Source organism: Dermacentor variabilis, chromosome 2, assembly GCF_050947875.1.
Source record: "Dermacentor variabilis isolate Ectoservices chromosome 2, ASM5094787v1, whole genome shotgun sequence".
NCBI lineage: Eukaryota > Metazoa > Arthropoda > Arachnida > Ixodida > Ixodidae > Dermacentor > Dermacentor variabilis.
Genome location: NC_134569.1, coordinates 178239416 through 178264237, shown reverse-complemented (window position 1 = coordinate 178264237; position 24822 = coordinate 178239416). Strand labels below are relative to the sequence as shown.

At 48.6% G+C, this 24822-nt stretch overlaps 1 protein-coding gene across 1 annotated transcript in view; it reads left to right on the top strand.

The window, feature by feature from the left end:
* LOC142570571 (glucose dehydrogenase [FAD, quinone]-like) overlaps positions 1-24577 on the top strand; it is a 143765-nt gene extending 119188 nt beyond the window's left edge. Inside the window, exon 11 of the mRNA XM_075678943.1 lies at positions 24378-24577. Within this exon, the coding sequence (XP_075535058.1) occupies positions 24378-24522 (145 nt within the window). The 3' untranslated portion in view covers positions 24523-24577. The remainder of the gene's footprint in view (positions 1-24377) is intronic.
* The last annotated feature ends 245 nt before the right edge of the window (positions 24578-24822 follow it).

Here is a 24822-nt window from a genome sequence, read left to right as displayed (position 1 = left end):
CACTTAGACTTTATAGGGAAAATCATTGTGGCGCGAACAGTGACGACTACGTTGGAAGTTCACCTGGAGTCTCCATGTAGCTGCTACCACAGTAAAACGAAAGCACACTGATATGGTTGTGAACATGAGTGGTCGCATTCCGAAGGTGTAACAGGAAGGGAAACGCGCATTGCCTTTGATAGAAAAGCAGATCGAAGGCCCATAGATTTCGAAATAATAATCCGGCGTCACCGACGATTCCATCTCCCATACACCGATGCGTTTGTTTGTATTGTAAAAGTAAGTGTTGGAAGTGTTGTGGGGGATCCCTTCATAAAATCACGCAAGGTTTGATCGACGTACGCGTGTTGTGACGAGAGATCAGCGAGTGTATTGTCACGTAGTAGTGACGGTGAAGTTGTTATGCTACTGGCTGCCCAGTCTACTCAATGATCTTACCAGATGCAATATCGATGTGTTGACTTGTTCCGCGAAAAATCTGCGTGATATGTTCCTCCAATCTTGACTGTGTACCGTTGTACTTAGTGATCTTTTGCCCTTAGTGCTTTTGCTCTTCTCTCTTTTCTTTCCTTCTTTTCTTCTCTTTTTTTTTCCCTTACCGTTTCCCACCTGCCCTGCTGCTGCCATTGTAAACGGAACCTGGGGCCAGTCAAGCTGCTTCTCCGCAGCTTTTTTCCCCTTGTTTTTCCGCCACAACCATGTACCTCCTGGCTTGTGGAAACAAATAAAATAAATAAAATAAGTACACAGCAAGACAACTGTGAATGCCGAAACTAACTTTTTATTAGGCGAAACTGTGCCCACAAGAGCAAGTTACACTCAATGCACAATGATAGCGGCGGACACATTCGGTGATCGTCGAAATATGATCTGCGGGTCAATCACGTCGGCTCTCATACATGAGTGATCGAAGATCCCAAAGTAATCGCTCGTGGCCACGTTTCTCCCAAAAGTGCTACACAGTTCGCGTCGCGCGTACAATCTTATTACGAAAGATAGGCGTCAACATACCACGGACAGAACCATCGATAACATTGGAGAAAATTCTGATACGTGGAGGCGGGTCGTACGCTGAGCGATAACGTTTAACATTTGTTAGCCGTAATGAGTGGTCACCCGATAAAAAATAAGCGATTACCCAAGTCAGCGTAATAGTCAGCACATTCGACGCAAGCTTTGGCGTCCTCGCCCGACCGAATTATTCTGTGCAGGACACTGCTGATGTTTTGGCCTGTTAATTGATGATTGCCGGTGCGGTGATACGCGGGGAAAGCGCAGCGTACCTAACGAATGTACGCAACTATATTCGTCCCTGAATCATACAATTTACCTTCAATTATCAAAGCACACAGCCCGCGACATTACCACAGAAATCACGTAATAGTACTATATGAGTGAGTTCGTTTTGCAGGACATAATTTACATTGTGCTGGTGACGTTCCCAGTTACTCACGTCAAAGCTGTACCTGAGAGCCTGCCGCGCACTTTGCGGCGAGCCTGATAATAAAGTGACAGCCCCTAATCAGCTTACCCTTATTTCTTGGTCACAGAGAAAGTAGGTTGTGTCGAAAATATCAATCTAAAAAGATAATAAATTTTCCGAATTAGCTGTGCTAAATTTACGTTCTGTCTAGTCGCTGGGTACTTGTCGCCATGTGGGTAACAACTGAATTATTAACTTATAGTACATTCAAAGCTGCATGCAAAGGGAGCAGACGTAAATATTTAATCAATATGTCGAATCAAACGCTTGATTTAGGATTCAGAAACCCAGTTTGCACAAGCGTGTTCCTGCGTTGCCAAATTTATTGCACTGATTGTGTGCCTTCTTGCATTGTAAATGGAATAGCATTTTCTTAAAAGACACAAATCTTTGCAGCTCTTTGTTCAATTTCTCCCTTTGATGTCTTCGTCCGCTGATACTCTTTCCCAGAGCATTAACGGTAGCCATGGGCGCTCAGCCTGGCTAATTGTACATACAGCCTTGTACTCACCCCCCTCTCTCACTCTCTTTCTCTCTATCTGTCGCAGACTAATATTAAGCTTCATTGCGCCGCGTCATTGGCCTACAAAAAGCACTTCGTCTCGTGCGTTTAGAAACATATGCGCTGCCATAGGATACAGCCAGGAAATAGGTCGCTTCATAAGCGTAATTGCCGAGAGATGTTTTGCGCGAAAATCTACGGTAGCGCATAAAATAAGGGGAAAAAAGAACAGAAGTGGAAAGTATACTTCAGCAGACGGACTGCGGCCGCAATTTACTGAAGTATACATCCGCGGAAGAAACCTACAAAGTACACGGCTACACAAGCACAGCTCCGCGGGCCGCGCTTAACCACTTCTGCATACAGCTGCCTCAAGGGCATGGTATATCATCAGAACGGAAATCTGTCCACTTTCTGGGGACTCCGTGACCGTGGCGTCCTGCAGCTGAGCCCAATGTCGCGGGTTCGATGCCCACTTTGCGGTTTTAGTTCGTAGGTTCAAACGATTCGTTTTTTTTCTTGTAAGGTTTCAGATATATAGGCTGCGGACATTTCGCGGTCTTATCGGAGCCCAAATGACCTTGTCGTATTTGCTGTCTTATATCCTGTACTTTGAACGCGTGTGGTAGAGCCCAGCTCCTGGTCTTGTAAACTTACTTTTCAGGAACTCTGCTGCATGCTTTTTCAGAAAAAAGATCCGATTGTTTTTCATCGAATGCTGCAATAACATTTTTTTTACTAACTTCACTGTGATGACCTGCATTGCGATGTGATGCGTGCCTGGACTTTGGTCTCCATAGCGAGCGTTCAGGATTCCGAATTTGTAGACCTAACTTTTTTATGTGTATACAAGTTCTATCCCTCTTCCATTTCTTTACAGAAAAATCAGTGCGCGATGGTGTTGACGACCGTAATGATTTCCTTTAAAAATGCAGAAGCCAGTACAGGGTAAGAAGGAATCGAGCTGGTTTGAAGGGAACAATACATCAATCAATGTGCTAAAGAATACGATAATAATGATAGAGGAATGCGTAGTAGTAGTAAGATGTAAAGATAGGGATGAAAACCTTGGCTATGTTGAAATCAATGACTAAAGTCTTGTAGGCGAGTTGTTTGATTCAGTTACTGTGACCATAGCTCTTAAGGAACGCAGGTGTGAAAGAACGGCCAAGACTGTGCGCACCGTCATTGCGGTTTGTTCTTGTCTGCGTCGTGTAGGCGTTGCGGTTTAAGTCTGTGTTTTTAAGCGTTCGTTACGTAAGGCTGTACGGGGGACTTACATTTTATTATGGAGAAATAAATCCTGTGGTGAAACTGCATAATAATTAATATAGGTAAACAACACCAAAGGAATAAGCTAACTTGTTTCGCAGCGGTCATCCTAGACGGCTCAACAAACGTTTCTACGGACGTAGCCTAACAACGCTGCTCCAAGCAGCAGCACAAGAGCACTGCATAATTTCAACACACTGTTACGAAAGAAAATGTCTAATGTCGCTATTATTGGGTGACATACCCTCAGCAGGAGAGAAAAGATGTGTTCGGTGGCTTCCAACTCAGTGTAAATGTAACGTAGCGATGCCAGACCAGATCTTCGGAATTAAAAATTAGGCGATAGGATAGGGCACCGCAAAAGGGGTAATGAAACGTCAAATTGTCGTGTTTCACACTGCTGTCGTTTCAGACAATAACAGAGGTGCTGAAATTGTGTTGGTTCTACTAGTGACAGGATTTCGCTATACTAAAAAAATGCCTACATCTGAAGAGTGGAGGCAACCACTTCATTGAATGAAACCCGTGTAGTGTAATCGATGGTTTCATTACGATGATTTCCTCGGTGTGCTCAAGCACAGTAAATAACTGTCACATATTAAGCCTTTTTGTTCCACGCGACTTCTTTCTCTACGTCTAGCTAATGTTAGGCTGTATATAAAAAGCTGTACGTAGGGCTGTCTTTAAAATAACTGTATGCGATCACAACTATCGCAAACTTCTAAAAAAAGTAGACAGTTTGGTTATGAGTCGTTTCTATTGATTATCTCTTGTATCTTCGTTTTAATATGAAGCCGTTTAGGCACAAGAGCAAGTCATGAGCAAGGAACAGCGTTCTTCATACGTTATTTATTTATTTGTTCACGCAGATTGGTCGCTATATAGTCGCATATAATTATTCAGTACGTGGAGAAATCTTCGAAGCATGTGGATGACAATGTGTACGATCTGTAAACGATATTGTCATCCGACGTGAGATAGAAGCCGCATCTCGTGTCACGACCCCAACCCATGACCCCGACAATTGCCAGGCGACCGTCTCATTGATACAGTCCGTCGTGTGCGAAGAATTGGCCAAAGTTGGCTTGAGCAACGTCTGCTCAGTTAATCGGCCTGACTACACTCCGTCCAGCACTGTCATACGCACCCGCAGCCTGAATGCTCCCACGCGGTATCGCAACCCGGCCGAATGGCGTACTCCAGACGACAGGCCTATATGCTTCACTTGTGGCCATATCGGCCACATTCCACGCCACTGTTGGTCTTTGTGGAATTCGAACCCCTGGTCCTACCACCCATCCCACGACCCTCATGATGCTCCTCGGTTCGCCCCGCAAACGATGCCAGCAAATTCTGGCGACACTTCTCGTCCTACCCGCTCAAACCGCTCTCCTTCGCCACGTCGCCGCTTCTCCCGATAGCCCTCATCTCGCCGATCACCGTCCCCTAGGTCCTTCCGGCGCACCCTTCCGGAAAACTAACGGGTGCAGCAGCTGGAGGTGATGTTGCGAAACTGACCCTACTAAAAAATCCTCTTTTGACCTTGCCCAAACATAGGAACCTCATTAACCTGAACGTGGATGGTGTACCTGTTACAGCTCTGATTGACACTGGCGCGCACGTATCTGTGATGAATGCTCAGCTTCGGAATCGTCTCAAGAAAGTCCTCACTCCTGCCCCTTCACCTGTAGTCCAAGTCACCGACGGTGGAACACCAGCCGTTACTGGCATGTGTCCAGCTCGCGTGAGTGTCGCCGGACATCATACTTAATGTTTTATTTTATGTACTAGAGCAACGCCCTCAGGACCTCATCCTGGGCCTTGACTTTCTGTCTGCACATTCCGCTTTGATAGACTGTTCTGCTGGTGTTGTGCAACTCGCTGTACCTGCTGCTATTGACCCTCCCGATAGTGCTCCGATACGGCTATGTTCCACAGAGCATATTCGCCTCCCTCACCGTGCCGTTACCTACATAGGTGTCTCCCCCGTTCCACCTCTACCAGACGGTGACGACATCGTATATCCTAATCCGGATGTCCTGCTCTCGCACAAAGTCGCTTTTCCTCACACCGTCGTTACCATTTCGGGCAACACGCCCTGCCTTCCGCTGTGAACTATAGACTACACAAGTACTCCCTGGCGCAAATAACGCTAGCCAGAGACTACCACATTTCGGCTTTAACTTGTGACAGCTCCTTGTGTTCAACTCTTGCTTCGCCTCCTGCCGCTTAAGACTTGAATGCCCTAATGAAAATTTTTGCTCCCGACCTTCCGCCCCAACGTGCTCAAGAACTACGTCTTCGCCCCTTGTCCCTGCAGACTTGAATGCCCGAACAAAAATTATTGCTCCCGACTTTTCCCCCCAGCGTGCTCAAGAACTACGTTGCCTCCTTGCCTCATACTGGGACCTATTCGACCTTGGAGAACGCCCTCTAGGACAAACATCTGTCGTAAAACATCGAATAAACACCGGTGATGCGAGCCCGATCCATCGGCGACCCTACTGCGTCTCGCCTAGTGAGCGACAAATCATCCAACACGAAGTTGACAAGATGCTTTCTCAACACATCATCGAACCTTCTTGCAGCCCATGGGCATCCCCTCTTTTACTAGTTAAAAGGAAGGATAACAGTTGGCGATTTTGCGTCGATTATCGAGACCTCAACACCGTATCAAAGAAAGACGTCTATCCGCGACCACGCATTGACGATGCCCTAGATTGCCTGCATGGGGCGCAATATTTTTCGTCCATAGACCTTCGCTCCGGCTACTGGCAAATTGCCGTCGATGACATGGACCGCGAGAAGACAGCTTTTATTACTCTTGATGGCCTGTATCAGTTCAATGTGATGCCTTTTGGTTTATGTAATGCCCCGGTCACATTTGAACAAATGATGGACGCCCTCCAACACGTTTTCAAGTGGTCCATCTGCCTCTGTTACCTGGACGACGTGATCGTTTTTTGTCCGACTTTTGCGACACACCTCGAGCGCCTGTCGACGATCCTATCTGTTTTCGTTGAGGCGGGGCTACAACTAAATTCATTCAAGTGCCACTTCCACCGTCGTGAAATTTCTGTGCTCGGGCATCTCGTCGATTCTTCTGGTGTACGCCCTGATCACGATAAAATACGGGCAGTCAGTCAAAGACTTTCCGATGCCAACATGTGCCAAGGATGTTAGCATCTTCTTGGGCCTTTGCTCCTACTTCCGTCGGTTTGTCCAAAATTTTGCAAACGTTGCGCGCCCTCTCAATCAGCTCCTCAAGAAAGACGCTGCATTCATTTGGGGCCCTGAGCAAGCTGGTGCTTTCACCGAACTGATTGGACTGCTTATGTCCACGCCCATTCTCGCTCACTTTGATGCGTCAGCTCCAACAGAAGTCCGTGCCGATGCCAGTGGCCACGGGATTGGAGCTATCTTGGCACAGAAACAACAAGGGCGAGAACGTGTTATTGACTACGCCAGCCGGCTTCTTTCCTCTGCGGAGAGCAATTATTCTATCACCGAACGCGAGTGTCTGGCTCTCGTTTGGGCAGTGCGTAAATTCCGCCCCTATTTGTACGGCCGCCAATTCACAGTCATCACTGATCACCACGCTCTGTGTTGGCTTTCGTCCCTCAAAGATCCTTCAGGACGCCTTGGCCGCTGGACTCGGCGCCTCCAAAAATACAACTGTTCAGTTGTATACAAGACTGGCCGGTTATATCAAAATGCGGACTGTTTGTCGCGCCATCCTGTCGACCCTCCTGACGTTTGTGCGGCCGGCATACCTGTCACCGTTCTCTCTCTGGCTGCTTTTCGCGACACTGGAGCCGAGCAACGTCGGGACGCCTCCTTGCAACACCTTATTCAACGGCTCACTTCAACGACGCCGGATCCTTCCCTTCACATGTTTGAACTTCAAGATGGTAAAGTGTACCGCTCTAACATGCGCCCGGATGGCCTTGCCCGACTCTTCGTTGTGCCTGAGCATCTGCGTCAGACTGGTCTCGCCCAGCTTCATGATGTACCGACTGCAGGTCACCTTGGCGTGTCACGGATTTATGACCGCGTTCGAAGGCGCTTCTTTTGGCCTGGTCTATACCGTGACGTCTGCCGTTATGTCGCTGCGTGCAATCTTTGTCAACGACGCAAAAAGCCGACCACACTCCCTTCTGGTCGCCTTCAACCACTTTACGTACCATCAGAACCATTCTTCCCTGTAGGTGTTGATCCTTTAGGCCCTTTTCCTACGTCTCCTTCGGAAAACAAGTGGATTGCTGAAGCAACAGACTACGTCCCCCGATATGCAATCACACGGGCTCTTCCGACAAGCTGTACAATCGATGTCACCGACTTCCTCCTCGAAAACATCATCCTTCACCACGGCGCCCCTCGACAGCTCCTCGCCGACGGAATCCGCTTCTTTCTTTCTAAAGTTGTCAATGACATTTTACACACGTGTGCGACTAAACACAAACTTGCTACTGCTTACCATCCACAAACGAACGGTATAACTGAGCGCCGTAACCGCACCCTTACTGACAGGCTGTCCATGTATGTCTCCGATGACCATCGCGACTGGGACGTTGCGCTGCCTTTCGTTACTTTCGCCTATAATTCGTCTCGCCATGGTACCGCAGGCTTCTCCCCATTCTTCCTCTTGTTTGTCCGTGACCCTACGCTGCCTTTCGACACCGTTCTTCCCGCTAGATTGAATTCCACATCCGAGTACACCCGTGAAGCCATCCTCAAAGCACAAGAACCACGCCGTATTGCTCGACGCCGATTTGTGGAGTCGCAGAACAATCAGCGGTGCTTATATGACGCCCGCCATCGTGACGTCCATTACACACCGGGCGCCCTGGTTCTCCTTTGGTTGCCGTCGCGACGCGTTGGCATCTCGGCGAAGTTACTTTCACGCTACTCCGGCCCTTACCGTGTCTTGCTTCAAGTAACTGACGTCAGGTACGAAATCGCCCCTCTTGAGCCAACCATGGCTCAGCATCGCTCCGACGTGGTCCACGTCGCGCGTCTTAAGTTGTACCACTCTCCTGCCTCCTAACCCGCACCGAGCCGGTGCTTCAGCCGCCGGGGGTCATGTGACACGCTGACGAAGATGTTTTAATCATCATCGGAAGAAGACGATGTTCTGGTCTTCGTGGGCTGTCCACCATCTTGTCAGCTGCTATAATTATTGTAAATATTCTGTAAATACACGTCTGACTCTTTTTAACCCCGTAACTATATTATAAAAATTGGGTGAATTGTGACAGTAAAAAGAAAGTAACACGTATCTTGGGAGCACAGCTGGATGATAGAAACAACTGTCGTACATCAAACTTAAATTGCAATCGCAACTAAATAGTCAAAGGATAAAGTTAGGTATACTTTCCAGTAGGTAATGTGATTGTTCGCTCTTAGCGTCACCAAATGAAAACAACGGCGGTTGTATGGCTTCACTATAACTTTTGCGTTGCAGTGATTCTTTTTTTTCTTATATTTGTGTTCTGCCACCAGTGGAATGGCGCCATCGCGGCTTACCATTACACTCATAATAACACACTCAATAGCCAAACACCATATCCGCTTACCTATCACGTTGGATGCAAAAGATAATGAAGAAGATAGAAAGATGCGTGTCACTTAGGGGCGTCCCAAGAAATTAAGGTACACATTAGAACCTGCTGCAGAAATCGTGGAAGGTCAAATCCTACATCGCTATATAAAGTGATAGTTATACGAAATCACAGCAACAGGATGGTAATTTAAGGGCATACTGTATACTTGCAGCTCTAAACTGATACTACGTGGGTCCAATAAGAGTTGCCCATTAAGTAACACAATGCTGCCCAGGAACGTACGGCGCCTCATATTGGGGCGAAATTAAAACGCATGGTTCACACCTACGGGATAATAAGCATCCTTATCTTGTAAGTTTGCAAGGGCACAGTTTCAACAGATTTGTGAGCTGACGTGTACATAAAAAATGCAACGACTATCACGATACTCTGTAATGCGAAATTTCAGCGCAGCCTTAAAAGTGTTTTCATTCGCGATATATTGGTAGGCGCAGACAATCTCTCTTGTGCGACATGTTGCAAACAGAGCGAAGTGCGGCGCGATTGCCTCGCTATGCTGCAGACCAAGGAAGGCTACGCTTGGCGTTGGATCTGGAGGACAATCCCAATTGCTGTGTCCCAGATTTTGGACTTTGCCGTTGGGTGCGGGAGTTGGCCGAGGTTGAGGAGGAGTTTGAGATGAAAACTGGAGGTTTATTTACATTATTTACAGTGAGAGCACAAAGAAATTAACAGTCATAAAGTCATTAAGCGCCGGCAGCAACTCGGACGCTGCGGCCCGTGGCAAGAAGCTCGAAAGAGGTGAATAAAGGAATGCTCTCCTGCTCCTCCCTGTCTCTGGCTTTTAACCCCTTCGGTGTCTCGAAGTCACGTAGCGTTCGGCCAGTCGGCGAGCCCGCTCAGGTGGCGTCATTTTCGGCCAATGGTAGGCGCCCGTGCGAGTGTACGTCACATTCGGCTCAGAGGGTCACTCATTGGGCTCCAATTGTCCGAGGGATTATTTGTCTGCGGTATTGCCTTCCCGGTCTGTAACTGCCTTCACAAAGGTGGATGGGGGGATTGCTGGCAGGGCTTCAACGTGCATTACAGCCGTCTTGCCTCGGGACCCTCGTTACCTGGAACAGTGCCGGGCTGTCGCTACACTTTCGGCAAGAGTCAAGCAGTGAATAGCTTTAGATGCGGCGCACGAGGTTGGGGACGCCAACTTGTTTGGACGGGCTGCGCCTCGGGAACGTGGTAGGTCTGTTTTTGCGTTCCTTACTTAGGTGTGGCGCGATTCGATGTGGTCTGGTGAACTCGAAGGAGGCTCAGGAAAAGGTCCCGTATCTAACAGTGGGTGACGCATGGTTACAATTTACAACGGCCTCCACCGACAAACCTGCGCTCACGCAGCGCTTTGTTCCCATATGTCTGATGGGAGCTTATCTGGCGTCGTATCGTATTCATCGCCGCCGCAGAGGCCGTCTTGAGCGTCACTAAGCTTTTCTTCTCATGTTTTCCCCACACCTCCTCCTCCGCTTTGCTCGTTGCGCTATTTTCGCTATGGCCGTCTCTCATCAGCCACTCCACACCACTTTCGCTCTTTCATCCTTCGCTGTGCTTGTTCGCTCGGTAAGGAGCGACGCTGAAGCAGGCCGAGGCAAGCCGACGCTCAACACAGGACCGGGCGCCTGAGAGCTGCGCCCTAGAATGGTCTTACCATGTCATGTGTATTTATTTAAACATTTCAATCAAAGCGGGCTCTATTAGGAGGTGGCAGGAGGGGACGATAAGGGTCACAACTAATTATGCGCGCGTCACGACAACTCAATAAAGGCCAGAAGGCTTGCTGCGCCGCAGTGGCACCATCCTGACGAGAGAGAACGACATACCCACTGGTATTCGATCAATGGCTTGGGAACCCGTGTGACTGATATAAAAAAAGGCAAGAAGGTAACCCAAACCGACATGAAAGAACTGAAAGCTAGTCGCTTGGAGATGCAAATTAGTAGATATATCCATGAAGAACTTTTTTTTTGAATTTTAGTGTTTTTAAGTGGCAGAACTACGTTATGAGTATGATACACACTGTAAGGGGGCGCCAGAATTTCCACCATCTGAGGTTCTCGAAAGTGTACGAAGTGCCTGGTACTCGGGCATCTTCCATTTCGCGCACATTGAAATGCGATGACCGCGGCCGGGATTTGACCACGCCGGCTGGGGCTCAGCAGCACAGCGCTAAAGCCACAAAGCCACCACGGCGGAGAAAATGCAAAGTATTCAAGAATAAGTAAGAACAGAAGTAGGTGGCATCACTTATCGACTTGCTGCTGTTGAAACTAGGCCGCGAAATAGTTATGGTGGTCAACAATAAATCGAATATCTACTGCAGCTGCCTGATAATATCAACAAAAAAAACACTAAGCTTTTATGTAGGCAGGCTGCCTTTGAGGACAGAATGTGACTCGGCAACCTTTTTCGTAAGGACTTGCCTGCTTTCCGTGGAGAACCTTCGAATGATACAGAAGAGGAGATGCTTCATGTAGCTTCTGAAGCCCTAGACTGTCATTTCCAAAGTATGAACTGAAATCACACACGGGTTAGGTGTGTTCATTGTGAACGTATGCGGGAATGTTGTCGCGAGATTTTTCTTATTTGGCACGAAACTGAAGGATAACAGCATTGCCGTAGACGAAGAAGACCACTACATGGAACGCGCAAGAAAGCATGTCGTTCTAATCCACATGGCACACGTAATTCGAAGGCGCCGAGGAACCTTGCTTTAATATCACGAAGGCTACGATGTCCGCTGCGGTTGGAACGCAGTTGGGCGCACCCAACTCACGAGTCGATTTATTACAAGATTTAACCGAATATATGCAATATCATCTTAAAAAAGACACAGAAACTCGTTCTGTTACAGTCTTTCTGGCATAGACGGTGCCTTGAATCGTAGCGGACACATAAGATACTCGGGGGCAACTTTCTGTGGCTATGAAGGCAAAGCTATACAGAGGCAAAGCACGCGCAAGTGATCCAGCAGGTACTTTGTCAGCGAGCAGGTCCTATCACAATTAACCAACGTGCAGAGATTCTACGTCTCCAGTTCCTATCGCAGCTTTTAAATGTTGAAGTAAGCAAAAACAGCCGCGGTTTCCTATCGTTCTCTGGCACCAGACCCATTAGACGAAAACACAGAAGACACTTAAGAGAATATAGGGTTCGACAACAACAAATGTTGCATTTGCGTCTTCGTTAAGTCCTCACTACTAACGACCTGAACAGTATGATTTCAGCTGTTATTTTTATATCAGAAATAACTAATCATATTTGCTCGCTGCCTGAGCGTGAAAAATGAAATGTGTACGTCAGTATTTTTCATGCCAATGAATTCGTTGTGGAAACTTTCTGCACGAAGGTTTTTACCGTGCTCAATCAAAATTATAACACTTTTGTGTATGCGAATTAATAGGACTTGCAGGAAGAAGTTTTTATCGCTCTCTTTCTACGGTCAGAATAATTCGCAACATTATTAACAGGAACTTTTACCCTTGTTTGAAACCCCTCTCGTGTTCATGCTCTGTGGCTCTGTGTTCCGACCCAGCCGCTACTTTAATCGAAGGCTGTATAGCAGTATTTTACAAATAAATAAATAAATAAATAAATAAAGTTTATATCTAAATGGACTAATTCACGAGTCTGAGTTCAGAATATCATAAAATAGCGTGGTCAAATTGACGTATACCAAACTCTACAATTGCGACAATGTGTATGCTTTCCATTTCACAAGTAGCTATGTTCATGAACTTGCCGGCACTTCTGAACAGTGTTCCAGTAAACACGTCCATGTCCGTTAAGATAATGCCTAAGTCTTATTGCGCACGTGTGTTACGAAATAACTGCGAGAGAAAGCAGATGCAATAAATTCACGGATGAATCACTTCCTTGTTTGCTTACCTATGTAAAAAAGCACGGTGTTTAAACGCAACGATCTGAACGTAGTGACTGGCACTACTGACGCTGATTTAGCGTCGCTGACTGAGACGTGGTTTTCGGAAATAGATCGCGAAGTCATTTCTGCTTGCAAAAAGCATGTTCATGTTTACCAGCAACACGGAGTGCAAAAAAACTTCGGCGTGCTTCTGATTATTGTTCCAGACTCTTTGTTGATTATTGTGTGAATTATTGATTGGACTTTGTTTATTGTTTAGAAGCACAATTTTAGGTATCATTGTTCTTCATCTAGCCGTAATATTGACACAAGTACTTGCCTGTCCTTATCAGGCGACCACGGTTCACCACCTAACAAATATCGCACAGCGCAGGACTCGCCTGTATGTATGTGAAGTTCCTGGAATGTTATCGATGGTTCCATCCGCTGTCTGTGGCCGAACGTTGTGTAATCTCATTGCATGTGTGCGCGACGCGCATAATGCAGAACTTTGCGGAAGGCACGCGGGTTCAGGCGATTACTCTGGAACACTCGACGACTGATGTATAAAAACCGACGCGCTTGACCCGCTGGTCAGATTTTAACGATCGCCGACTGTGTTCGCCGTTCTCACCATTCTTTAAGTGTAGCCTGTTTTTGTGGGCATCATCATCATCATCATCAGCCTGGTTACGCCGACTGCAGGGCAAAGGCCTCTCCCATACTTCTCCAACTACCCCGGTTATGTACTAATTTTGGCCATGTTGTCTCTGCAAACTTCGTAATCTCATCCGCCCACCTAACTTTCTGCGGCCCCCTGCTACGTTTCCCTTCACTTGGAATCCAGACCGTAACCTTTAATGATCATCGGTTATCTTCCCTCCTCATTACATGTCCTGCCCATGCCCCCCATTTCTTTTTCTTGATTTCAACTAAGATATCATTACCTTCCGTTTGTTCCCTCACCCAATCTGCTCTTTTCTTATATCTTAACGTTACACCTATCATTCTTGTTTCCATAGCTCGTTGTGTCGTCCTCTATTTAAGTAGAACCCTTTTCGTAAGCCTCCAGGTTTCTGCTCCGTCCTTGAGTACTGGTAACACACAGCTGTTATATACTTTTCTCTTGAGGCATAATGGCAACTTGCTGTTCATGATCTGAGAATGCCTGCCAAACGCAGCCCAGCCTATTCTTATTCTTCTGATTATTTCAGCCTCATGATCTGGATCCGCAGTCACTACCTGTCCGAAGTAGATGTATTCCCTTACCACTTCCAGTGCCTCGCTACCTATCGTAAAATGCTGTTCGCTTCCGAGACTGTTAAACATTACTTTAGTTTTCTGCAAATTAATTTTTAGACCCACCCTTCGGCTTTGTATCTCCAGGTCAGTTACCATGCATTGCACTTGGTGCCCTGAGTTACTAAGCAAGGCAATATCATTAGAGAATCTCAACCTACTAAGGTATTCTCCATTAACTCTTAGCCCCAATTCTTCCCAATCTAGGTCTCTGAATATCTCCTGTAAAGGTGCTGTGAATAGCATTGGAGAGATCGTATCTCCCGGCCTGACGCCTTTCTTTATTGGGATTTTGTTGCTTTCTTTATGGAGGACTACGGTGGCTGTGGAGCCGCTATAGATATCTTTCAGTATTTTTACATACGGCAAGTCTACATTCAGGAATGCCTCCATGACTGCTGAGGTTTAGACTGAATCCAATGCTTTCGCGTAATCTATGAAAGCTATATATAACGGTCGGTTATTTTCCGCACATTTTTCTATCACCTGATTGATAGTGTGAATACGGTCTATTGTTGAGTAGCCTTTACGGAATCCTGCCTGGTCCTTTGATTGACGGAAGTCTAAGGTGTTCCTGATTCTATTTGCAAATACCTTAGTAAATACTTTGTAGGCAACGGACCGTAAGCTGATCGGTCTATATTTTTTCAAGTCTTTGGAGTCCCCTTTCTTATGGATTAGAATTATGTTAGTGTTTTTACAACATTCCGGTACGCTCGAAGTCATGAGGCATTGCGTATACAGGGTGGCCAGTTTTTTGAGAACAATCTGCCCACCATCTTTCAACAAATCTGCTGTTACCTGATCCTCCCCAGCTGTCTTCCCCCTTTGCATAGCTCCCAAGGCTTTCTTTACTTCCTGCAATACTTGTGGGATTTCAAATTCATCTGGACTATTTTCTCTTCCATTATCGTAGTGGGTGCCACTGGTACTGTATAAATCTCTATGGAACTCCTCAGACACTTAAATGATCTCATCCATTTTAGTAATGATTTGGCCGGCTTTGACTTTTAACGCATACATGCGATTCTTGCCCATTCCAAGTTTCTTCTTCACTGTTTTTAGGCTTCCTCCGCTCCCGAGAGCATGTTCAATTTTATCCATATTATACTTCCTTATGTCAGCTGTCTTACGCTTGTCGATTGTCTTGGAAAGTTCCGCCAGCTCTATTCTAGCTGTAGGGTTAGAGGCTTTCATACATTGGCGTTTCTTGATCAGATATTTCGTCTCCTGCGATAGCTTACTCGAATTCTAACTGAGTTGCCACCGACTTCTTTTCCAGACTCCTTAATGATGCCCATAAGGTCCTATTCCTGTGTTAAAGCCGAACACCTGTTCTGTAGCTTGATCCGAAATTCCTCTATTTTTTCTCTTACCACTAACTCATTGATCAACTTCTTATGTAACAGTTCCTTTCGCTCCCTCCTCAAGTCTAGGCTAATTCAAGTTCTTACCATCCTATGGTCACTGCAGCGCACCTTGCCGAGCACGTCCACATCGTGTATGATGCCAGCGTTAGTGCAGAGTCTAAAGTCTAATTCATTTCTAGTCTCCTCATTCGGTCTCCTCCACGTCCACTTTCGCATATCCCGCTTGCGGAAGAAGGTATTCATTATTCGCATCTTATTCTGCTCCGCAAAGTATACTAATAACTCTACCCTGCTATTCCTATTGCCTATGCCATATTCCTCCACTGCCTTGTCTCCAGCCTGCTTCTTCCCTACCTTGGCATTGAAGTCGCCCATCAGTACAGTGTCTTTTGTTTTGACATTACCCATCGCCGATTCCACGTCTGCATAGAAGCTTTCCACTTCTTCGTCATCATGACTGGATGTAGGGGCTTACACCTGTACGACCTTCAATTTGTACCTCTTATTAAAGTTCACAACATGACCTGCCATCCTCTCGTTAATGCTATGGAATTCCTTTGCGGTACCAGCTATATTCTTATTAATCAGGAATCCGACTCCTAATTCTTGCCTTTCCGCTAAACCTCGATAGCACAGAACGTGCCCGCTTTTTAGCACTGTATATGCTTCATTTTTTCCTCCTAACTTCACTTAGTCCTAATATATCCCATCTAGCGCCCTCTAATTTCTCCAATAGCACGGCTAGACTCTCCTCACTAGATAACCTTCTAGCGTTAAACGTTGCCAGGTTCAGATTCCAATGGCGGCCTGTCCGGATCCAGGGATTCTTGGCACCTTCTGCTGCATTGCAGGTCTGACCGCCGCTGTGGTCAGTTGCTTCCCAGCTGCAGGGGACTGAGGGCCGGGGTTTGTTTTGTTCATATGGGAGGTTGCGGCCAAGTACTGCACCAGGGTGGCCAATCCTGCTCTGGTGAGGGAGTGCGTTACCGGTTTTGGTCACCGGGATCACGCCGCACTCCTGGCCTGTTTCTGCAATTTTATCAACACGGATTTTGTTAAAATTTTTCTTTCTTTATCCGCTGGAAAATTGCGCGGCACCGGGATTCGAACCACGGTCCTCTTGCACGCGATGCGGATGCTCTACCTCTACGCCACCACTGCAATTCTGGGCATAGGTTCGCCCAATCAAAGTTAGTTTCGTCTTTCTCAGTATTGCTACTGTGTTCTTCATACGTTACTCCACGTGACATCTGGTGGAGGTGCTTTTCGTTGATGTAGCGGACGCCCCCGATAAACCGTGATCCAAGCCCGGACCGCCAAGAGAACACCAATGTAGTCCCGGACCGTCGAGCAAGCTGCCGTCTTCAGCAGCAGCCCCCGGAGCACGGACTTTTACCTGAGAAGATCAAGAAGATTGTGGCCAAGGCAACCACAATGGCAACCACAGTGTCACCCATAGTATTTAACAGCCCAGAGAGCCCGCTACCTTCCGTAGAGCTACGTCGGGGAATCCGGAAACCTGGCTCGAAACCTTCGAAAGGATCTCGACCTTCAACAACTGGACCTCTGAAGATAAGCTACGAAATGTGTACTTCTCCTTGGAAGATACCGCGAGGACTTGGTTCGAGAACCGGGAGTCCACCCTTACGACATGGGGCCTGTTCCACAGTGACTTCCTGAGGACGTTCACGAGCGTTGTCTATAAAGAAGGCGACGAAGTTCTGCTGGAAATCCGAGGCCAGCTACCCAATGAGACCATCGCCATTTTCACGGAAGAGATGATCCGTCTTTTCCGGCAAGCTGACCCGGCAAGCTTTCTCTTCGGAAATTTCCGAAGAGAAATAAGTGCGTTTCTTGATGCGAGGCGTAAAGCAAGAACTTTTCGCCGGACTGCTCCGCAACCCACCGAAGACGGTAGCCGAGTTTTGACAGAGGCAATGATGATTGAAAAAACTTTAGAATGGCGCACTAGGCAATATAATAGCCAAGTGCTCACGCCTCAGTGCGCCATCCAAATACTGGGCTCCGGTGATCTCCAAGAGACCATCAGGGTCATTGTGCGCGAAGAACTGCGCAATGTCTTACCTTCGTCGCAGCCTCAAGTGGCCTCGATCGCTGGCATCATGAAAGATTAGGTTCAGCGATCGCTTGGAGTTCCTGAGGTGCAACCTCAATTACCGCAGCCCCAGCCAGAAGCGATGACCTACGCCGCCGTCGCACGCCGTCAAGGTCCCTCTCCGGGACTGCGCCAGGGCCCTGTAACGCCCTAATTCCGTCGTCCGCCGCCGCCGCCAGCACCTCCACCCGTCGCCCAGCGCACCTACGCGAGGAAGATGGACATTTGGCGCACCCCTGACCACCGCCCGTTCTGCTACCACTGCGGCGAAGCCGGCCATGTGTACCAACGATGCCCATACCGCGACCTGGGATTGCGAGGCTTCGCCGTCAACGCAGCGCGCCCGAGGAAAAGTGAACACCCTCGTGACTTCGCCGACTACCTCGCCGCTACTCAGTGGAGCCCTCGACGACCGTCACGTTCGCCGTCACCAGGCCGCTACCTGTTGCCGCAGCGTCGCACATACACTGGCCCAGCCCGGGGCCGGTCCGTGAGCCCCTATCCGGAAAACTAAAAGCAGCTACCGATGGAGGTGCGGTTGCTGTTCGTCGAATTGACGAAGATCCTCCGCCGCCTACGAATACTACTAAGAGACTACCTCGACGACATAAGGACACGCCGCCGTCCCCACGATGTCTGGAAGTAAAAAATACGCAGACGAAAGACCACTTGACAACGACACGTACCAGCGACAGGTCAACGCGACGCAGCTGTGATCCGACGCCAAGGCCTAACTGCAACGCAAGACGAGGAACGATCGAACTCGACGTGCTTCTCGATGGCCACGCAGTCACCGCCTTAGTAGACACAGGAGCCGATTCCTCCGTCATGAGTGGGCCCATCGCCGTCCAGTTGAAGAATGTTAAGACTGCATGGGAAGGCCTGTCAATTCGGATCGCTTGAGGACACCTCATAACGCCGATTGGAATCGGCACGGCAAGAATTGCCATTCATGACCGAACTTACCCTGCCACCTTCGTTACCCTCCAACAGATTTCACGAGACGTCATCCTCGGCATGGATTTCCTCAAACAACACGGGGCAATCATCGACCTGAAGTCGAAGTCAATAACGCTGTCGGAGGATCAAGCTATCCCGCCGGAGAGCCCTCTTGGTCACCACGCCTTGAGTGCAGTCGAAGATCAAGTGAGCACCCGCCTCGCTCCAGCATTGTCATTTCGGTCGGCACCGAAAAACCCGCTGACGTAGAAGGCGTCATCGAAGACAACCAACGTCTACGGCTCGACCTTGAAATTTGCGTTGCAAGAGGGATCGCTGAACTGCGCGGAGGAAACACGAAAGCGTTGCTCACATACTTCGGCCAGTAGTTCAAGCACATCAACAAGGGCACGACGATCGCATACATCGAGGAAATTCTGGAGACCAGCAATGTGTTGCTCCTCTCGCGTTCTGCAGCATCTACCTTGATGTCCGTAGTTCCTGAGCCAGACTTCGACATAGATCCAAGTCTCCCCGTGATTAAGCAGCCACAGCTCAGAAGTCTGCTTCGACGATACAAAGACCACTTTTTGACACCATCAAGAATTCGACAAAGACCAGTCGCAAAGCATCGCATAATAAGCGAAGAGTGCGCTCGACCACCCCGCCAGGGCCCTTACCGAGTTTCGACGCGAGAACGCGAAGCCATAAGACAACAAGTCGACGAAATTCTGCGCAACGAAATCATCCAGGCGTCGGCACGCCCGTGGGCGTCTCCTGTTGTCTTAGTGCAGAAAAAGGACGAAACCCTACGTTTCTGCGTCGATTATCGTCGACTGAACAAGATCGCGAAGAAGGACGTATAGCACCTCCCACGGATAGACGGCGCATTGGATTGTCTCTGCAACGCTAAATACTTCTCGTCGATGGACCTCAAGTCGGGCTACTGGCAAATAGGATTCGATAACAGGGATCGCGAAAAGGCCGCCGTCATCACGCCAGACGGCCTCTATGAGTTCAAGGTTATGCCATTTGGACTGTGCTCAGCGTCTGCACGGTTTTAGCAGGTTTGAAGTGGCAGACCTGTCTTGTTTACTTGGATGACGTCGTCGCCTGCGCCGGAAATATCGACGATGACCTTAGGCGGCTTGCTACAGTACTAGAGGCCATGAAGTCATCAGGGCTTACTCTGAAGGCGGGAAAGTGCCGCTTCTGTTTCGAGGCCACGTCATCAGCAAGTATGGAGTCCGCCCCGACCCGCAGATGACAGCTGCCATCGAGAAGTTCCCGCAGCCCATCGACAAGAAGGCAGTGCGTAGATTCCTTGGCATGTGTGCCTACTATAGGCGCTTTGTTAAAGGCTTTTTACGCCACGCGGAGCCGCTAACACATCTAACCAAATATGATGTCGAGTTCAAGTGGGAAACGCCGCAGGCCGACGCATTTGAAGAACTCAAACGGCGCATGCAGTCCTCGGTGGTACTTGCACACTTAGACGAGGGTGCCGATACCGAAATCCACACTGACATCAGTACCATAGGCATCGGTGCCGTCCTAGTCTAGAGGAAAGACAGACTTGAACGGGTGATATCTTATGCTAGCCGGTCGCTGTCAAAAGCGGAAGGCAATTATTCTACGACTGAAAAGGAATGCCTCGCCATCATTTGGCCTACAGCGAAACTCCGCCCTTACCTATGGCAGGCCATTGAAAGCCGTCAGCGACCCTCACGCGTTGTGTTGGTTAGCTAACCTAAAGAACCCCTCAGGACGGCTGGCGTGGTGGAGCCTCAGACTGCAAAGATATGACGTCACGGTAGTCTACAAGTCAGGACGAAAACACTCTGACGCCCACTGCCTATCACGCACCACCATCGATACCCCGCCTCAAGATGACGAGGACGACGATGCCTTCCTTGGAATAATAAGCGCCGAAGATTTTACTAAACAGCAACGAGCAGACGCGGAGCTAAAAGGCCTCGCCGAGTATTTGGTAGGAAATACCGACGTTGTCCCTAGGGAATTTAAGCGTGGATTGTCTTCGTTCACGCTACAAAACAACCTGCTCGTGAAGAAGAACACACCAGTTTGCGCCAACTAACGTTTTGTTGTTCCGCTAGCGATCCGTTCAGAAGTACTGCACGCCCTACATGACGCTCCAGCCGCTGGGCACCTCGGATTCTCCCGGTCGCTGTCGAGGCTACAGGAAAGGTATTACTGGCCCCGTCTGACCGCCGACGTAGCCCGTTACGTCAAGACATGCCGAGATTGTCCAGTGACGCAAGACACCACCGACAAGGCCAGCAGGATTACTACAGCCGATCGAAGCTCCTTCGCGAACATATCAGCAAATCGGGATGGATTTGTTGGGACCGTTTCCGACGTCAAAATCACGAAATAAGTGGATCATCGTGGCGACGGACTATCTCACCCGCTTCTATCAAACTATAGCTCTACCCAAAGGAAGCGCAGCCGAAGTGGCGAAATTTTTCATCGATAACATCCTGGTGCGACATGGTGCCCCAGAAGTCCTCATCACCGTTAAAGAAACGGCCTTTACTGCAGAGCTCACCCAAACCATTCTGCAATACAGCGAGACAAGCCACAGGACGACAACTGCATACCACCAGCAGAAGAGTGGTCTCACGGAGCGCCTGAACAAAACCCTCGCCGACATGCCAGCAATGTACGTCGACGTCGAACACAAGACCTGGGATGCCATTCTGCCGTGTATAACCTTCGCTTACAACATGGCGGTCCAAGAAACAACACATACCACGCCATTTAAGCTGGTTTACGGAAGAAACCCGACCACGACGCTCGACGCCATGCTGCCGCACGTCACTGACGAAGAGAATCTTGACGTCGCCACCTATCTCCTGCGCGCCGAAGAAGCTCGACAGCTCGCCCGCCTACGGATCAAGAAGCAGCAGTGTACCGACAGCCGACACTACAACCTCCGACGACGCTTCACCGTGTACCAGCCCGGCGACCGTGTAAAAGTAAATAATGTAATCTTATGCACTTTGACCAAAGCAACGACTCGGCTGCAATCAGAACACGAATGCTACTGACCGCCACGCTAGACCTTCCAGAGTGATATCGCAGACAATTTGCGGTGAAAATAGTGGCAAAGTAATGCTCAGACTTGGCGCATGCAGGAAAAAATATTATGTTTAACAACCTGCGAGAGGAAGCAAGGGCGCTGTTGATCAGAAACAGCCGCTAGCAAGGTTTACTAGCGGCCGGCGTCAATCATGCGGGGTTATTTGTGTCTGGATCTTGCTGCCAAGCTTAATAATAATAATATTTGGAGTTTTACGTTCCAAAACCACTTTCTGATTATGAGGTACGCCGTAGTGGAGGACTCCAGAAATTTCGACCACCTGGGGTTGTTTAACGTGTACCTAAATCTAAGCACACAGGTGTTTTCGCATTTCGCCCCCATCGAAATGCGGCCGCCGTGGCCGGGATTCGATGCCGCGACCTCGTGCTCAGCAGCCCAACACCATAACCACTGAGCAACCACGGCGGGTGCAGCCAAGCTTTCAGGTACCAACAAATGGACAGTCAGCGGTGCGTGGTCGCTGAACACTGCAAAACGCTTGATCACAATATCGACTTCAAAAGACTATTGTGCTGGAAACCGAGCCGAGTCCGCGCAGGAGGCTGCTTCTTGAGTCGTGGCACATTCAGAAAACACACGGGAAGTTAATCGTTCCCGGGGAAACCTTCCCTTGTCTTACTCCCATGGCGTGCGTTCATTGACTCATTGGTTGTCCACACGTGGGTTCAAAAATTGGAGCACGCTTAAGCTTTGCCTTCAAGAGTGGAGCGCGATAGCGTTATCGCACCCCGTTCGCACCCCCCAATCAAGGCGACCTACTCGAGACAAACGTTGTGATCGGCGCGAACAGCCGGGCCGCGACGCGCAACGAAGGCGGACGCGATCATGGGGCGAGTGGCACACCACGTGTCGGGGCAGCGCCGTACATTGCGAGGAGGGGTATTCTGTGTTTGCCGCAAGAGGGCTCTGCGTGTGCGCAAGCGCGGAAGAAATTATTTATATACACCACATTATAACTTTCTACGGCACGTTTCTACGCCAACACCGCAGTCACTAGAGGCGCTTTTGTCCCGCTTTCAACTATCGAACTCGCCGCTCAGAGGTAGCGTCTCCGTCTCACTCTCCAGAGACCCTGGTTCGATTCCCGTCTTGCAAGTTGTTTTGTATACACCAATTGCCTTCCGGGTGTTTTCGCTCACGGCTCACGCCACCGACGCCGACGACACCGGCTTTTCTGCGACACGAGCTCGTTAACGCTGTCGCGTTAAAAGCAACGCTGCACCACGCCCGCAGTCATATCCTGAAGAAAACGTAACCGAGCCGGTTTCGAGACGTCGGTGTTTATCTAAAAAGCTTGACTTAACCATATACTTTTGTCTTACCTTAAATAATGGGTTAAGTAGCGTCGATACTACGCACAAATATCAGCCTCAGGAAACCACAAATACTACAACATGTCAGCCTGCTTGTTGAAAAACAGCCGCTGCGAACGGCTCGCGCGGCCGTTTTGTGCCCTTTCCTTGACGACTGCGCCACTAGCGGCACGCGCTGTCCCTATATGAAACTTTAGCCGGATTTTCCTCACCAGAAAACGCATTGAAAGACTCCGCTTATAACTAAGCGAGCCAGTGGGGCCACTGGCTTGCTGCACTACAACAGCTATAAGTGCCTAAAATTGCCGCCACGCGCCATATGGTGTAAGTGCGAGTGAAAGTTTGCGAGGGTGAGCAGAAACGGCTAAATCTTGCATGCACGAGCGAGGAAGGCGGGGTATAAGAGTACTCTCTGACGTCGGCACGAGACACGGCAGCGAGGCGAGGGAGGGTCATTCCTTGCCGGCGGCTGCTGCTTACGGCGCGGCCGTGCGGGCTGCGTTGGCACCGCATCTCGACAGCAATCCGCGACGTGGCCAAAGTACGCGCCCGCGTGGGCCTCATTTTCAAAGCGATTTGCTGTGTTGCCGAGTGCGCATAGTGCCAGTAACGGTGCGTATTCACTGTGCTTTCGACGTTTCTTTCGCGTTCAAGCGAGACATGCACGGAGGTTATTTCGATCACTGCTGCTGTCGCGATTCCTCACTGCAGCCTTTTGACAGCGAGTTGCCGCGGTAATCGAGCGCAATGAGTTCATGTTTACCGATGCGCGCGTGACACTGGGCATGTTAATTTGTTCAGTAAGCGAATGTTTACAAGTTTAAATGGCCAATAAAACTATCCTTAGTTCGTACAGATATCTACTAATTTGCTGTTGCAATCGACGTTTCGCCTTTCGAGTGAAACTGCGACTTTATTTATTTAACTAAGCATGCAGCTCTACTATCCTTTCGACGCTTTTAGACCAATTGATTGAATGCATGAAACTGGCTGTATTAGGATAATAGGAAAGTGGCAAGAGTTATCCCATCTTCAAGTTCGTGAATCACAAAGTCGGCATTCCATTTTAAAACACCAAATGTCTAATTTACTCCCAGTACAATCTTGCATTCGAATCGTCTACCGCACTGTGTTGTCGCCATTAGAGACATAATCGCTTGGAGAAATGGTGCTCCGAATCTGTCTTGTAAAAAACAACATCCATGCTGCGTCAGCCATGTTGTGGTTGTCAAATGCATTGTATTGTTTTTATTGCTGCTACTGCTGCATTTATTACCATTATACCCACTTGCCAACGCTAATTGATTAAGTAAATAAATGACTCTTCAATTCGCATATATCTGCTAAGAGGAGTCTTTCTTTCTAAAGGGGGTGGGGGGGGGGTGATGGAGGTCGGATTAAATTTCTATCCAGTGTGGCGCAACTTGCCACATTACATTCCTAATGCGCTGGTTCTAATCCTGTGCCATTACGCTTGTTTCGCAGGGTCCTTGGCGGCGTTAAAAAACTGCGGGTCGTGGATGCCTCATCGTTCCCTTACCTTACGGCGGGAAACCTTAATGCACCACTTATGATGATGGGACACCGAGCAGCCGCCATGATTATCGAAGACAACTCGGTTCAAGAGTAAAGACAAATAAAATAGTCTCATAATCAAGACTATATATGCTGCCTTTAAATAAACGTTCTAGTCACGTCCTACAGTGAGTGCCTAGATATTATGCTGCGCCTCAAAAATGCACTCCACGAGCCTCATTAGACCGCTGTTACAACACTTATACAGCACTCTTCGACGATGGCGGCGTTCAACTTTTCAGCTTTTTTACGCAAATGGCGAATTGTAATCGATGCACAATTGTACGTCAATCACTCGTAAGTGCCAGTTCAAGCTTCCCTGATTCCTGGAGGAATGTTATGTAGCTAAGCCATC